The following is a 14,667-nucleotide window of genomic DNA, read 5'->3' on the forward strand; positions in this document are numbered from 1 at the left end:
GCTAGATGAGTTTGTTCTCTAAGCATTAGTTAACAAGTGGAAAGGCAAGAACAGCTTCAGGGACAAATTGACACCTTTCAACAGAGGTTACTTTCAAACCAAATTGGTCTGGCTTCCTGAATGCTTAATTATTGACGTGGAGATGCCGGCGTTGGACTGGGGTAAACACAATAAGAGTTTTAACAACACCAGGTTAAAGTCCAACAGGTATATTTGGTAGCAAATACCATTAGCTTTCGGAGCGCTGCTCCTTCGTCAGATGGAGTTAATTCTTTGCCAGGTAATTGGTTAAAGCCTTCTCATACATGTTGATTAAAATTACCCCCTACTGCCTCCCCATCCTCCCTAATGGAATCAGAATTTTACTTTAAATGGGCAGCATACCAACGTGCCCATCCAGCATCATTGCTTCCTCCATTAGCTCCTTGCCAAGTTACAGGCTTTCTTCAAGGTTAGTATTCGTCCCTTGAGAAAGAAACACAGAGTTTTCTGTATGCATGATGAATGATGGAACACTTAAATGATCATAAAACATCCAGCTGGAGGAGAGGCAGGAATCTCTAAACTTTGAGGTTATAACGCGAGCATTTCAATGAGTAAAGAAAAGGAAACTTTGAAAGCATTTCTTTTGGAATGTGGGATTCACAATTTCAAACAATTGAGATAGACTCCCATAAATGCTCTGCTTGAAATAGAGAAATGCCATGGATTATTCGCAGGGAGTATTGCAAAAGATTCATAGAGATTGGCTGGACTGATACTTAATGCGGGCTTTCAGATACCAAGCCAGGCTGACAGCCAAACAGAATTTGCACTTTGGTGAAATGTAAACTTTGAGGACATTAATCGAGGTCCTTAATATAATAAAAGGATTAGCATTGGTCCAAGTCCAAGATTATTAGATATAAGTTGGAGAGGTATTATTGAAGAGGCAGGGAGGCTGCAGAAGGACTTGGACAGGTTAGGAGTGGGCAACGAAGTGGCAGGTGGAATACAATGTGGAAAAATGTGAGGTTATGCAGTTTGGTAGGAAAAATAGAGATGTAGACAATTTTCTAAATGGGGAAAGAATTCAGAAATCGGAAGTGCAAAGGGACCTGGGAGTCTTAGTTCAGGATTCTCTTAAGGTTAACTTGCAGATTGACTTGGTAGTTAGGAAAGCAAATGTAATTTTAGCATTCATTTCAAGAGGACTAGAATACAAAAGCAGGAATGTACTGCTGAGGCTTTATAAGGCTCTAGTGAGACCACATTTGGAATATTGTGAGCAATTTTGGGCCCCATACCCAAGGATGGATGTGCTGGCCTTGGAGAGAGTCCAGAAGAGGGTCACGAGAATGAACCCGGAAATGAAAAACTTGACGTAAGAGGAGTGTTTGAGGACTCTGGGTCTGTACTCAATGGAGTTTAGAAGGATGAGGGGGGATCTCATTGAAACTTACAGAATAATGAAAGGCCTGGATAGAACGGACATGGGGAAGATGCTTTCATTAGTGGGAGACTAGGACCTAGGGGCACAGCCTCAGCATAAAGGGACAACCCTTTAGAACTGAGATGAGGAGGAATTTCTTCAGCCAGACGGTGGTGAGTCTATGGAATTCTTTGCCACAGAAGGCTGTGGAGGGCAGTTCATTGAGTGTATTTGAGACAGAGATAGATACGTTCCTGATTGGTAAATGTACAAAGGGTTACGGGGAAAAAGCAGGAGAATGGGGTTGAGAAACTTATCAGCCATGATTGAATGGTGGAGCAGACTCGATGGGCCAAAGGGCCTAATTCTGCTCCTATCTCTTATGGTCTTATAGGACGAACGGCCAACGGCCACTGGTATCTAACAAAAACATGGAACTATGTTAGGTAGGAAATACTTTGCAGAGAGATGTGTTGATCTTTGTAGTAAGTTGCTGGTCAGGCAGTGCGTGGGGATTTGGTCAAAAAGTTAAAGCTCATTTATTAGTCACAAGTAGGCTTACATTAACAATGCAATGAAGTCAAACACCCAAAAGGGAAATAAGTAAGTTCCAGAAGGTGGCAGCTATATCTACAAATAGAAAGCAGGTGGGTCATTGGGAATTGTGCAATGCAGTCAACATATTCTCTTGGAACTTGGTCGACTTTCCTCAGAGGTTGGAGAGGAATTTCCTCCAGAAGGTTGTACAGCAAGGTAGGATAGGAGAAAGGTGGGGAAATTGTGTGCAGACATTCCCCCATTCTAGGGCGTGGTTGCTTTGATACACCAGTTAGCACTTTCCTGTTCTTTGCCACATGTCTGTACAGGGAGGGAGAAAAATGGTCGGATTAGGACAAATGACTCATGGAGCAAAGCACGAGCACAGCTGGCCGATTTCATTGCTGCAAAATTCTATGACAGGGATTGGAAGTGACAAGTTTGGGAGAATAATTATATGGTGCAGTAAGTACAAAGATTTAACTCACAACCCTCTCGTTCCGCAAGGGATAACTGTGCACTTCCCACGACCGAGCTGCACCCACAGGGACTCTGGACTCGTGAATCAGAGCTACAATGTTGTAAGCCCTACCTCTGACTCATGTCCCCTGCGAATGTGACGAGCAACTGGGAGGACAGGATGATGGATTTAACTGTGATTCTGCTTATATTGCACACCCTGGTTGTGTTCTTCTGGCAGCATTAGTAGTTTTTTCATTTATCTTTCAACCAAATGGTATCTTCCAGTGGAACGAAAGGAGGTGGTGATAACGTGGTACTTTTTGTATTGTGGGTCACCAGAGATTAAGAGTTCCACAAAATATACAGGGCAAACAGGAAAAGGAAAACTCAATTGGAGAACGACAGCATCAAGATGAAGGGATAGGAAGGCAAAAGAATTGAGTAGCTCCCATTTAAATAAAAACAACAACAAGTGCCACATGAAGGGGCGACGCGGTGGTTAGCACTGAGGCCTCCAAGCGCCAGGGGCGCAGGTTCAATTCCAGCCTCAGGTCACTGTCTGTGTGGAGTTTGCACATTCTCCCCGTGTCTGCGTGGGTTTCCTCCGGGTGCGCTGGTTTTCTCCCACAGTCCAAAGATGTGCAGGTTAGGTGGACTGGCCGTGCTAAATTGACCCTTAGTGTCAGGGAGATTAACAGGGTAAATACATATGGTAACGGGATGTGGGATTGCTGTTGGTGCAGGCTTGATGGGCCGAATGGCCTCTTTCTGTACTGTAGGGATACTACGATTCTAAGGGCTCCAAAAGAGACTGTTATATCAGCCAGCTGAATATTTTTTGCTCCTGGCAGTGTTCCACAATTCAATATATTTACGAACATACAAAGTGGGAGCAGGATAAAGTTCTTTGGCTACTTGAGTTTACTCTGCCATTTGATGAGACCATGGCTGGTTGGACTGTGGCCTCTAGTCTCCTGTCGACCCCCTGTACTCTTTGACTGCCTTAACAGCCAGGAGTCTAACAGCCTGAAAAATATTCAATGTCCCTGCCTCCACTTCTTTCTGGGAAAGAAAATTCCACAGGCTAACTGCCCTCTGAGAGAAAATACTTTTTCTCATCTCCATCTTAAATGGGAGACCCCCTGTTTTTAATCTGTGATTCTAGGCTCTCCCATGAGGCGGAGGAGGAAAAGGCTACCTCAAAGAAAGTGAGTAAATTTGTCAGAGAAAGCGACAGGGGGCAGACACATTGAACGGATAACTTAGTATGCATTAAATCATGCTCATGTCAGGATTGTACGCTTAGGCTTCTAAATTGAAATGGATAGCATCCTGAACATTTAAATTCTTTACCAGTAAGTCATTGCCTGAACAGCAAAGAAAATGGGAAGGATACATAGGGTAAGATTTTAAACTTACTCAAAACCCATCCATGTACACAGAGTTAAAAGTGGGCCCATCGAATCTACCTACGTGGGTAAAAATATAATTGTGGAGACAAGTCATTTCAAGTCCTTGTCTGTCTGAGCTGTCAACAGTTTTGGAAGCATTAGGAACTGTGGTTGTGAGAATCCTGAAGCTCATCTATTCTGGCCCTGACCACTGGTATATCATCCAAACCAGGAAACTTGCATAGAAACGTACAAAGAAAATAGAAGCAGGCCATTCGAGCCTGCTCCGTCATTCATTTTAATCATGGCTCATCATCGAATTCAATATCTTCATAAAGTAAAGTTTATTTATTAGTTACAAGTAGGTTTACATTCACACTGTAATGAAGTTACTGTGAAAATCCCCTAGTCGCCACATTCTGGCGCCTGTTCGGGTAACACCGAGGGCGAATTTAGCATGGCCAATGCAACTAACCTGTACATCTTTGGAGTGTGGGAGGAAACCCACGCAGACATGGGGAGAATGTGCAAACTCCACACAGACAGTGACCCAAGCCAGGAATCGAACCTGGGTCCCTGGTGCTGTGAGGCAGCAGTGCTAACCACTGTGCCGCACCAACCCCGCCTTCCCCCATATCCCTTGATCCCTTTAGCCCCAAGAGCTATATCTAATTCCTTCTTGAAATCACACAATGTTTTGGCCTCAACTACATTCTGTGTTAACGAACTCCACAGATTCACCACTCTCTGGGTGAAGAAATTTCTCCTCACCTCAGTCCTAAAAGATTTACTCCTTATCCTCAAAATATGATGCCTAGTTCTGGACTCCCCCACCATCAGGAACATTCTTTCTGAATCTACCATCTAATTCTGTTAGAATTTTATAAGTTTCTATGAGATTCCCCTCTCATTCTGCTAAACTTCAATGAGTAAAATCCTAACCGACTTAGTCTCTCCTTATATGACAGACCTGCTACCCCAGGAATCAGCCTGGTAAACCTTTGCTGCACTCCCTCTGTAGCAAGATATATCCACCTGATATTTTGTTTTCCTGAATTGGATATTTCCTAACTGTACCTCTCCGCCCCACACCTCAGTATCGTGAATTAGAAGTTAATCGTTCATTTCAGAGAAACACCTTCTCTTACCAAGAGCATCAACAGAGAAAGCAATGCTGCAATTTCCCGGGAGGTTTTTAAAAATCCATTAGCACCTGCATTTTTTGGGGGAAGAAAAGAAAATTCTTTTCCTTCAATTACATACATTTTAGCAACAATGATATTTTTCTGCATCATTGCCACTGCGAAATACTGGTCTCTGGAATTAGAGGGTGATGTTAAGCGCAGGTCGCCGAGGGAAACTTGCGAGTACCCACTGTCTTACAACACTGCGTGAAACAGTAATTGCTCTTTTCACAGGAAATGACTGGATTTGTGCAGACTTGAATCACTGCACGACTCGTACTGTATAAAGTACCGTTGTTCCGTTATTAGCACGAGGACCAGGGATCATCACAGCTAAAGCAAAACTGTGAAGTATTAATTTTAACACTTAAAAACGGAAAGTTTCCAAGAATGAAGAATAGATGGTTTAAGATGAGGATTTTCAGATTCTCACCTTTAATAAGCCTGTTGAAGCTGGGGTGTGTAGTGGGGATGGATTAATCAGCCAGTATAATCAGGCTAGCTATGAAGTCCATCAGGACTTGCCATCGCACTCTCCTAACTCCTACAGATGGTCTGTCCACTCTTCCAGTCAAACCTTCCCTTGCACAGGCTACTCTATCTCAGCTTCGTGAAGTTATGCACTTCTGCGACGTTGCTGCTCACGGTCAAAGAGGCTCCACACAACATGCAGTCCTGTTAACGATGGGCCTGTGAACGGCAAGCATTGACGCTGGCAGTGAGGTAAAAGTAAAGTCGCCATAGGCTGCACTCCCCTTTGAGGGGGAGAGCTGACTGACGGTGATTTAACCTGAGGATCGCCACACCTCAGGCCAGGGGCAAGGTTGAGAAGGCGGGGCCTTCATGAATAACCTCAGCCGGCGGGAATTGAACTCGCGCTGTTGGCGGCGCTCTGCATCAGGAACCAGCCGTCCAGCCAACTGAACTAACCGGCGGCAGTAAGACCACCACTACAATTGGTGCACATACAGTAAACTGAAACAAAGTAAAGCAGTTCTCAGTGAGCATTCTTATCAGTTGCATAAGGTGGACTTAATGGTAACATTAAAACAAGTGGATCATGAAGAAAGGAAAGGGTATTATGTTACAGAGTGGAGACTCAGGGCGGGCGCGAAAATGTGGTAAAGTCGGCTGTGAGGCCATTAACGCGATCCGCGCCCGCGTCCGCGCAGATGGCCACTTTACCGAAACCCGGGAATGGCGGCGATCCGATTCACGCCTGAAACGGGCGCAACAGCGATTTAAATGCATTTGCATGTACTTCAATTGAATTAATGAACTGCCCGCCCAACTTTATCAACATTTCCCCCTTTACCATCGCGTTCGCCGATCCGGAATCGCGCCGAAATGAACCTGCTGAATAAAAGTCTGAATCGGGCGCTCCAGCAGCTGAAGAGCGAGTTCAGCGTTTCCAACGGCTCTCTGACTCAGATCAGTGGTGGGGGGAGGGGGTCAGATCATTCCCTGGGAGGGGGGGGGGGTAGTGATGCCAGATCGTTGTTTGGTTGGGGGGGGGGGGGGGGGAGGAGGCGGGTCAGATGTATCTCTGGTGGGGAGGGAGGGAGGGCTGATCGTTGTGTGGTGGTGGGGGGGGGGGGGCGCTGATCGTTGTCTGGTGGGGAAGGAGGAGGAGGCGAGTCAGATGTTCGTCTTGGGCGGGGGGGAGGGGGAGGGGGGTGAGTGAGGATAGATTGTTCTCTGAGGGGAGGGGGGGAAAGGTGAGTGAAGCCAAATCGTTCTCTTGGGGGGGGGGGGGGGGGGGGGGGGGTGGGGTGAGGCGACACCACTTTCTGGGGAGAGGGGGAGTGAGGCCAGATTGTTCTCTTGGGGGGGTGGGGGGTACAGGGGGAGGCGGGGGGGGGGGGTCTGCTGCCACTCTGCGGGCGGTCGGTGGGGGGGAAGGGTGCAGGGAGTCGCGATCGGTCTGGGTAGTGGAGGGGGGAGGTGGATAAGGGGGACAGTTATGTTGTAGGGATGGGTGTGATGTCTGTGGGGGCCATCGCTCCCAAGCCGCTTTCTCCGGCCCGGGAGCGATCTGACACAGGCGCGCTTTTTCAAATTTGTTTCTAACTGCGCATGCGCAGTTCAGAGCTCCGATCGTTTCGGCCGTGCTAAGCCCCACCCGCAACGCGAATGGGACCCGCGATATTCTTTTCAGGCCGAGTGCATATGGCCTGAAAGCAGATTTGTAACTCGGATCTGAATTAAGCCCAGATTCAACACTTAGAATGAAAATGGTAAAATCAGGCCCTCAGTCACTCGCATCGACAAAGGGCCGTCTGGACTGGAAACGTCAGCTCTTTTCTCTCCTTACAGATGCTGCCAGACCTGCTGAGATTTTCCAGCATTTTCTCTTTTGGTTTCAGATTCCTGCATCCGCAGTAATTTGCTTTTATCCCAGTGGTCAAAGTTGAATGAAGTAAAAATTAAGTTACTACAAAATAACAAGGAAAACCATTTTGAAACACAATGGCCGGAATTCTCTGATCTTGCTTCCAGCCAGATTGGAGAATTTGTTGCAGGGTCGAAGAATCCCAGCTGCAGGCGAGATTGGAGAATTCCAGCCAACATGTTCCCTCCAAGAGCTGGTGTTCCTTGAAATAAAAGCAGATAGTCTTTAAAATATTGCAACAATGCAGATACTTGAGCGTAGGCCTGCAACGTAGGACTGAGGACAACCTACCTTGAGGTAAAGCAAGGATATTTTAAATAGGCGTTGACTGCAAGTAGTAAAGGATTTATGTTTCTCTGAAATTCCATTACCATCGAGCACTTTAGCCACAACTTCTTTCAGCATCTAAGGACAAACACCAAAGTGAAAACAAAACCCAAGGAACATTTCTGCTCTCAACCCTGTTCCAAAATGGTCCAGAGAATGAGATACTTTTTAAAAAAAATTAATGAACTTCAAAATATACTTTGAAAAATGATCAATGAATTGATGCATCGCAGTTATGCGGCACAGGTGCAGAATCACTCTTTAGAATGGCCAACCAGCTTTCAACAATAAAGGAAAGAAATTATGAGCAATAACCCTGAAATACTGGGGTTAATTTTCTTCCACAGATATTTAATCAGTAGCAGGAGTAATTGTACCTAAAAGGTCGAGTCTGAATAGCTTTATTCACAGTACTGTGTTGGGGAGACACAAACTACGCATAAGCAGGTTTTTAAGGGGCTGGGGCCAATTAAACAGAACTGGGGTCACTAACAGAGGGGCAAACATTTGGAGCTTCAAAGGGCATTTCTAACATGAGTTTGCTTTGTCAAGTAGATTAAGACGTGGCAGTCATAAACAAGCAGATAGGTAAGCCTGGGTGCAGGCAATGGACAAGTGATGGAACAGCTAATCCCAGGTGCTATTAGATTGGTTGAGGAAAATTGTCCTCAGTACCATTGAGCAGTCCCACCTGTGGGTTAGCATTATGCAAGGTTTCGAGGAGGTACAACCAAGTTTCAGGTCGGAAGTCGACAGATATCACCCCATCATATGCCAGCCCTCTACACTGCGGGGCTGTCCCAATATCCTCACAGCAGATGGCACAGCTATGTATCTCTGCTGACCAAGATTCTGAACAGACTATCCTCCACTAAACAAGCCAGGACTTGCAAAAAAAATGATTGGCATCTGATGACTGCAGCCAATCACAGGATGCTGCCTCTCGTTACTCTGACATGGATTCTTTGATGTGGAGATGTATGATTCTTTGATACAGAACCAGAAAGCACAACATGCTGTGAGCCATGACTGAAGAACCACCCGTCTACGCAGCAACTTCACACATCTCAGTGATGCCCCAGAGACCTGATGTCTCAGCTTCCTTTGGGAAGTAATTCAAGCAGAAAATCTTTCAGGGTGGTAATATATCAGCGCATGTCTACAGAGCTGATTGTGCAGGTGCTGATAGGAGGACAAGGATCATCTATCGGGCAGCATGCCTCGTCTAGAATCCCTCCACAAGTCCATTTGTTCTTCTGAACACATCAGCTTGGAGCATTCCCACTGATGCCAGTAATGGGACTGAGGGCAAAAAATTAACAAGAGCAAATGGTGCAAAGCCTCATGCAAGCTTGAATGCCACAAGGAAAAAGAGTCAACTAAACCAGTTCACAAATTGTCTACTAACTTATATTTCCATTTAGTGAACTTTACAATGAAATGCGTGACCCTATGAAATGTGTTGGAAATCCTCATCCTCTCTTGGCTATACTTGTGTTTTGGACTGAAATCAGAGAGGGACAAATGATTGGGTATTGAGGTAGAATCAATCCTATTTACAAAGAAACGTCATATCCCACATACACTCATCGTCTGTTTGTAACAAGGTGAAAATTAGCCACAGTGTTTTGTACATTCTTATACTTAGTTTGTTATACAAAGTTAGAAAGTAGTTTTAAGAGATTTATAATTGTATAAGTAAACATTGGAAATAAGATATAGTTTTAAGTGGGTTTACTTTAATGTTTCAGTGCCTGGAAGAAATCTATAGCTAGATTTCATGCTAAGGTGTTTGTATGTGTGGGGGTCGGTTTGAATTCCAACTGGGATTCTATTGTGCTTAGAGAGGTTAACGGCATGTAGAATAAATAGTTGAAGTGGTTGCTGAGCAACTAGAGGCCCATTTCCCAAAGAGGGAGAGCGTTTCTTTGTTCTTTAGTCTTAGCTGGAAACCAGGGCAGTTGGTCTAAGACAGCTAGAGAGGAAACATCTCTCTCAGCTTTGCCAGAAGAAAAGCCATACATTGGAGTAATAGTTAAGAAAGCCAATGCCAGAAATCTAAAGGACAGCTACTTAAGGAAATTAAAGAAATTAAGAGGAGTTACCAGGAAGCCTAAAGTTACAGGAACAAAGGGGAACTGAGAGAAGAACAGGATACTGTTCATTCAAGTCATAGAACTGAAAATGAGCTGGCTAATGAAAAGTTAAAACAATAACTAAAGTGACTCTAAGGTTTGTGATATCTTATCACAGTTTATGAGACGTTAATTGGAACAATCAGTGACTGGATATCAGAATATGTGTGTGTGTAAAAGCAGTCAAGACAAATAACTCCTAAAAGTGTTTGTGTAAAATCTGGAGTGGACTCACTGATAGGAATGGAGTGAAAGCTCTGTTCAAACAAGTCCTTTGGAAAACGTGGCGTGGAGGTCTTAATGTAACCTGCTAATGGAAAGCCTTAATACGAGAGAAGATTTTAAAGTATGTTTTGGGAGTCTGGAAACTCTCGCATGGCAATCATCTGGGGGGATTCTTAGGAGAAATCCACAGACTCTAACTTGAGTTCAGAGCGGAGTATGTATTTGACCACAGTCATCCTGTGTGCTTTAAAAAAAGGACTTTGTGTGTTAATGAGACCATTGTAGCTTCGAATATCTTTGTCCTCTGTGTTAAAACCTGTGTGTATTTGTTAAGCCAAGGAGTATTATATTATAATCCAATTTTTTCATGTTTTGTTGTTAAAACTAATTAGCGGTCCTGTGACACTGCTCCTCCACGTTTGACAAAGTAAAAGCTATGGTCTTTTGAGCCTGGGTTCCATTCTGGGATCTTCCCGTCCAGTTATAACAACTGGGACCATAACAAGTACAGGAGCAAAGTATTTTCTTCTCTTATGTGGTAAAATAACTTGACACACTCCTTACCCTTTTGTGCTTCTGAGATCGTGATTCCTTTTTCATGGTTTCATGGCCAGGCTTTGTTGCCATTCTGCGAGTTTGGCTGTTGGACTGCTTACTAGAAGAAGCAGCAGCTGCATGTCTTTGAGAGTGTTCCCGCAAAGCAGCTACGAAATGATTTCCATTATTTCCACCTCCCTGTGGCGTGCGTAGTGAATACTGAGAACTGAGGGATTCTGTGCTTCTGGACTTGGTGAGTCTGGCGGAGACAGGGCAATGAAGATTAGTTTTAAATAGGTATATCGGAATCTGTATAGTTCAAAGAAAGCTCATCTTTCTACATGCATTTCATTTCAAATCCCACACTTTTCCTTCTCTTTTCTCACTGTGTGGAACTTTCAGCAATTATATCACAACTAGAAAACTTCGGTTCAATATTTTCAGACAATTATTTGAATCTTATTTAAAAATAGAAAAAAATGTGAACACTGAATATCAAACAAAAGAAAATCCACAACAAGTTGGTTACCAAAAGTGTGGAGATGCCAGCGTTGGACTGGGGTGGACACAGTAAGTAGTCTCACAACACCAGGTTGAAGTCCAACAATCTTTCTAAGATTTCTAAGCTTTATTTGGTAGCACGAGCTTTCTGAGCGTCGCTCAGGTGAGTGCAGGATTTGTTTCACAAACAGGACACATATAGACACAAACTCAGTTACAAGATAATGGTTGGAATGCGAGTCTTAACAGGTAATCAAGTCTTTACAGGTACACTCACCTGATGAAGGAGCGGCACTCTGAAAGCTCGTGCTACCAAATAAACCTGTTGGACTTTAACCTGGTGTTGTGAGACTTATTGTTTCCAAAAAGTCAGACTGTTCCAGATCTAAGCCTTTGTAAGAGCCACACTTTCCTCTTGAGCTTTTCTGAATTTGTGTGACCAATGCTGCTTCTCGCAACTTGCAAGCTGTTTAACTAACTGCTGAAACAATTTCCATATGGGGTTGGTCTAAAGTCACAAAGGTAATTTGAGGTTGTTGGATAGTTGAGTGTTCTTTCATTGCTTCCAAATTCTTCACTTGACTTCCAGTTTATTTTCAATGCTTTCTGCTTTCCGATCTCTGACAGGAAGATCTCACTTTACTACACCAAGGCTGAATTAACCCCCCTGAGCTTGACAAAACCAGGAGCTGTCTCAGCATTCACCAAGTGCTTAGTTAAAGTAGAATACAAATAAAGTGCAGTAGTTAAAACTGAAACAAATTTTAAAGCATGCATAAGCAATGGGAATCAAACACAGAGGATAGGACTGAGCTAATAAAATGAAGTGGCAATTCGATACAGGATGAAACTGTAGTGGATGAGAATGAGCAACATTGGTAGCACAGTGGTTGGCACTGCTGCCTCACAGCGCCGGGGACTCAGATTTGATTTCCAGCTTGGGCCCCTCCCTGTATGTGTGTTTTCCCCATGTCTGCATGGGTTTCCTCCGGGTGCTCCAGTTTCCTCCCACACTCCAAAGACGTGCTGGTTAGGGTGCATTGGCCATGCTAAATTCTCCCTCAGTGTACCCGAACAGGCACCGGAGTGGTGACTAGGGGATTTTCACAGTAACTTCATTACGTAACTGGAAGTGTGCAAAATAGTGCAGAAGGATTCTGCAACTGGTACAAAATTTGTCTTGCATAAATGACTCACAAACGCAGGGGGAATAACAGTTGAAGAACAGAAACATATAAACAACTGGTTGTAAATTAGCAGCTAGAAGACCTCATTACGGTCTGTTGCAAATAGCAGTTGTAAAAGATTACAAAATGCCACAAATCTGAAATAAAAGCAAAAATGCTGGAATCATTCAGCAAGTCGGGCAGAATCTGTCGAGAAACGAGTGTTAAAAGTTTCATGCTCAGCTGTGTCAGGAAGCTACATCTCTTCCTTTGTTCACAGGATCAGGCTGACTTGCTGGGTGCTTGCAGCATGCCTTCTTATTATTTCAGTCTGAGAGTTACCTTTTGCTTGGATAGAAACTCTCCATCTTTCTGGATGTACGCTTCTGTGCAGTCCCATCAGCATGTTTCTGATCACTTTGGAAAGCTTCTCCATCTGGCACACTTCCAGGCTCTGAAAGGACTGCAGGTGATGGCAGTGGGCTTAATCCGTAAACAACTGGACACGGTTCCCTTGAGCATGTTGTGTTAGTTTCGTAGCGGATAAGGCGTGACTGAAGCTTCCCAAATCCAATATCTTTTTCCAGCGCTCTGCTGTTGTCCAGGCAGTACCTGCAATTTTTCACAGAGTGTCTGTTACAGAATCGAATCAGAAGCCTGGCAGGTCAGTCATGTGTTGTGTACATGTGTAAAATAGTCACATCAGTGAGTCTCATCCACAGGTTGGGCACGTAAGCTAGTTTACTCTGAGTATCATCAGCCATGAAAGCATTAAATAATAGTGGTTAGAGACCTTGGCAATAAGGAGACACCTCAAAGACAAGGAATGTTTACTTTGTCATAATTTTCAGGATACCAAGCAGTACAGATGAATGCTGGATGTTACCACAATCCTATAAATGGGTGGCACAGTGGTTAGCACTGCTGCCTCACAGCGCCAGGGACCCAGGTTCAATTCCCGGCTTGGGTCACTATCTGTGCAGAGTCTGCACATTCTCCCCGTGTCTGCGTGGGTTTCCTCCGGGTGCTCCGGTTTCCTCCCATAGTCCAAAAGACGTGCTGGTTAGGTGCACTGGCCATACTAAATTCTCTCTCAGTATATCCAAACAGGCGCCGGAGTGTGGCGACTAGGGGATTTTCACAGTAACTTCATTGCGGTCATAGAAACCCTACAGTACAGAAAGAGGCCATTCGGCCCATCGAGTCTGCACCGACCACAATCCCACCCAGGCCCTACCCCCACATCTACCCACTAATCCCTCCAACCTACGCATCTCAGGACACTAAGGGCAATTTGTAGCATGGCCAATGAACCTAACCCGCACATCTTTGGACATGGCGGTGTTAATGTAAGCCTACTTGTGGCTAATAAATAAACTTTAAACAGTAATCAGAACAGGGAACAGGAAGAGGATTTCAATGCAGCTGCTTTCACACAGAAGGTAGTGAATTTGTTTAAGGTAGTGAATTTTAATTAGAGGGATACAGTTTGCAGCAAATCTGAGTTGTGGCTGGATAGCTTTTTGGTGGAGCAAGATATTTAGGGATATAGATGAACTGTAATACAGTCTTAAAAATTTTTTTTTGGGGGTGGAGAGTACACTGTTTTGTCCTCTCACCCATTAAGCTTCATTAGCCACTGCCAAGCTGCTGATGAATTTAACAATGGAGTCGGGTAGCATGATCTGAAATGCCATCAGAGGATTTGACATTACGTTCACACTCAGCTGGTATGGGAGGAGATAGCAGGAGAGGATATTTCTTTCGACAATAACTCAAACAAGTTTCCACGCCTGAGCTGAGGCTGGGAAAGACTATGGCTGGAGTTCTCTGGACGTTCACGCCTCTCCGCTGCTGCCAGGGAGGACAGAGAATCTGGCGCTCAGCCAAATCTCCATTCACTGCAGCAGGTCGGGAGAATCCCGCCGGCGGTGAACGGCCAGAGAATCCCGCCCTACGTATCAAAGCAAGTTGTCATGTGGATGGGAAAAGAAACTAAACACTGTGGTGTTCGTACAGATTCTCACATATCCTTCAAGTAAGTGCACAGGGCACATTAACACGAGATACCCTGCTGAGCGTGAGGATGTACCAGTCACTTGCCATCTGAATGTGGCAAAAGGGAACAAGGATTTAATGCAAATAATTTTGCACAAAGGATGATTTAAAACCCAAGAACACAAAGGTCCGGAACCGAAGTATACAGGTACAAAAATAAAATACTGCGGATGATGGAAATTTGAAATAAAAACAGAAAATGCTGAAATACTCAGCAGGTCAGATGGCATCTGTGGAGAGGAAAACAGAGTTAACATTTCAGGATCGTGATCTTTCATCACAACAGCGTGGATCAATGATTTTTCAGGCATCATACGTTTTTGTTCTGTTAAGTGAGTTTT

The 14,667-nt window shown here is 44.4% G+C and overlaps 1 protein-coding gene across 1 annotated transcript in view; it reads right to left on the reverse strand.

The window, feature by feature from the left end:
• The window catches only part of mtbp (MDM2 binding protein), an 83,819-nt gene that overhangs the window by 8,507 nt on the left and 60,645 nt on the right, over window positions 1–14,667 (reverse strand). Inside the window, exons 18-20 of the mRNA XM_078216888.1 lie at window positions 12,611–12,880; window positions 10,629–10,860; window positions 7,669–7,782 (exon numbers count right to left, since the gene is read on the reverse strand). Of these exons, the coding sequence (XP_078073014.1) occupies window positions 7,669–7,782; window positions 10,629–10,860; window positions 12,611–12,880 (616 nt within the window). The remainder of the gene's footprint in view (window positions 1–7,668; window positions 7,783–10,628; window positions 10,861–12,610; window positions 12,881–14,667) is intronic.

The sequence above is a fragment of the Mustelus asterias genome, chromosome 7 (genome assembly GCF_964213995.1).
Source record: "Mustelus asterias chromosome 7, sMusAst1.hap1.1, whole genome shotgun sequence".
Classification (NCBI taxonomy): Eukaryota; Metazoa; Chordata; class Chondrichthyes; order Carcharhiniformes; family Triakidae; genus Mustelus; species Mustelus asterias.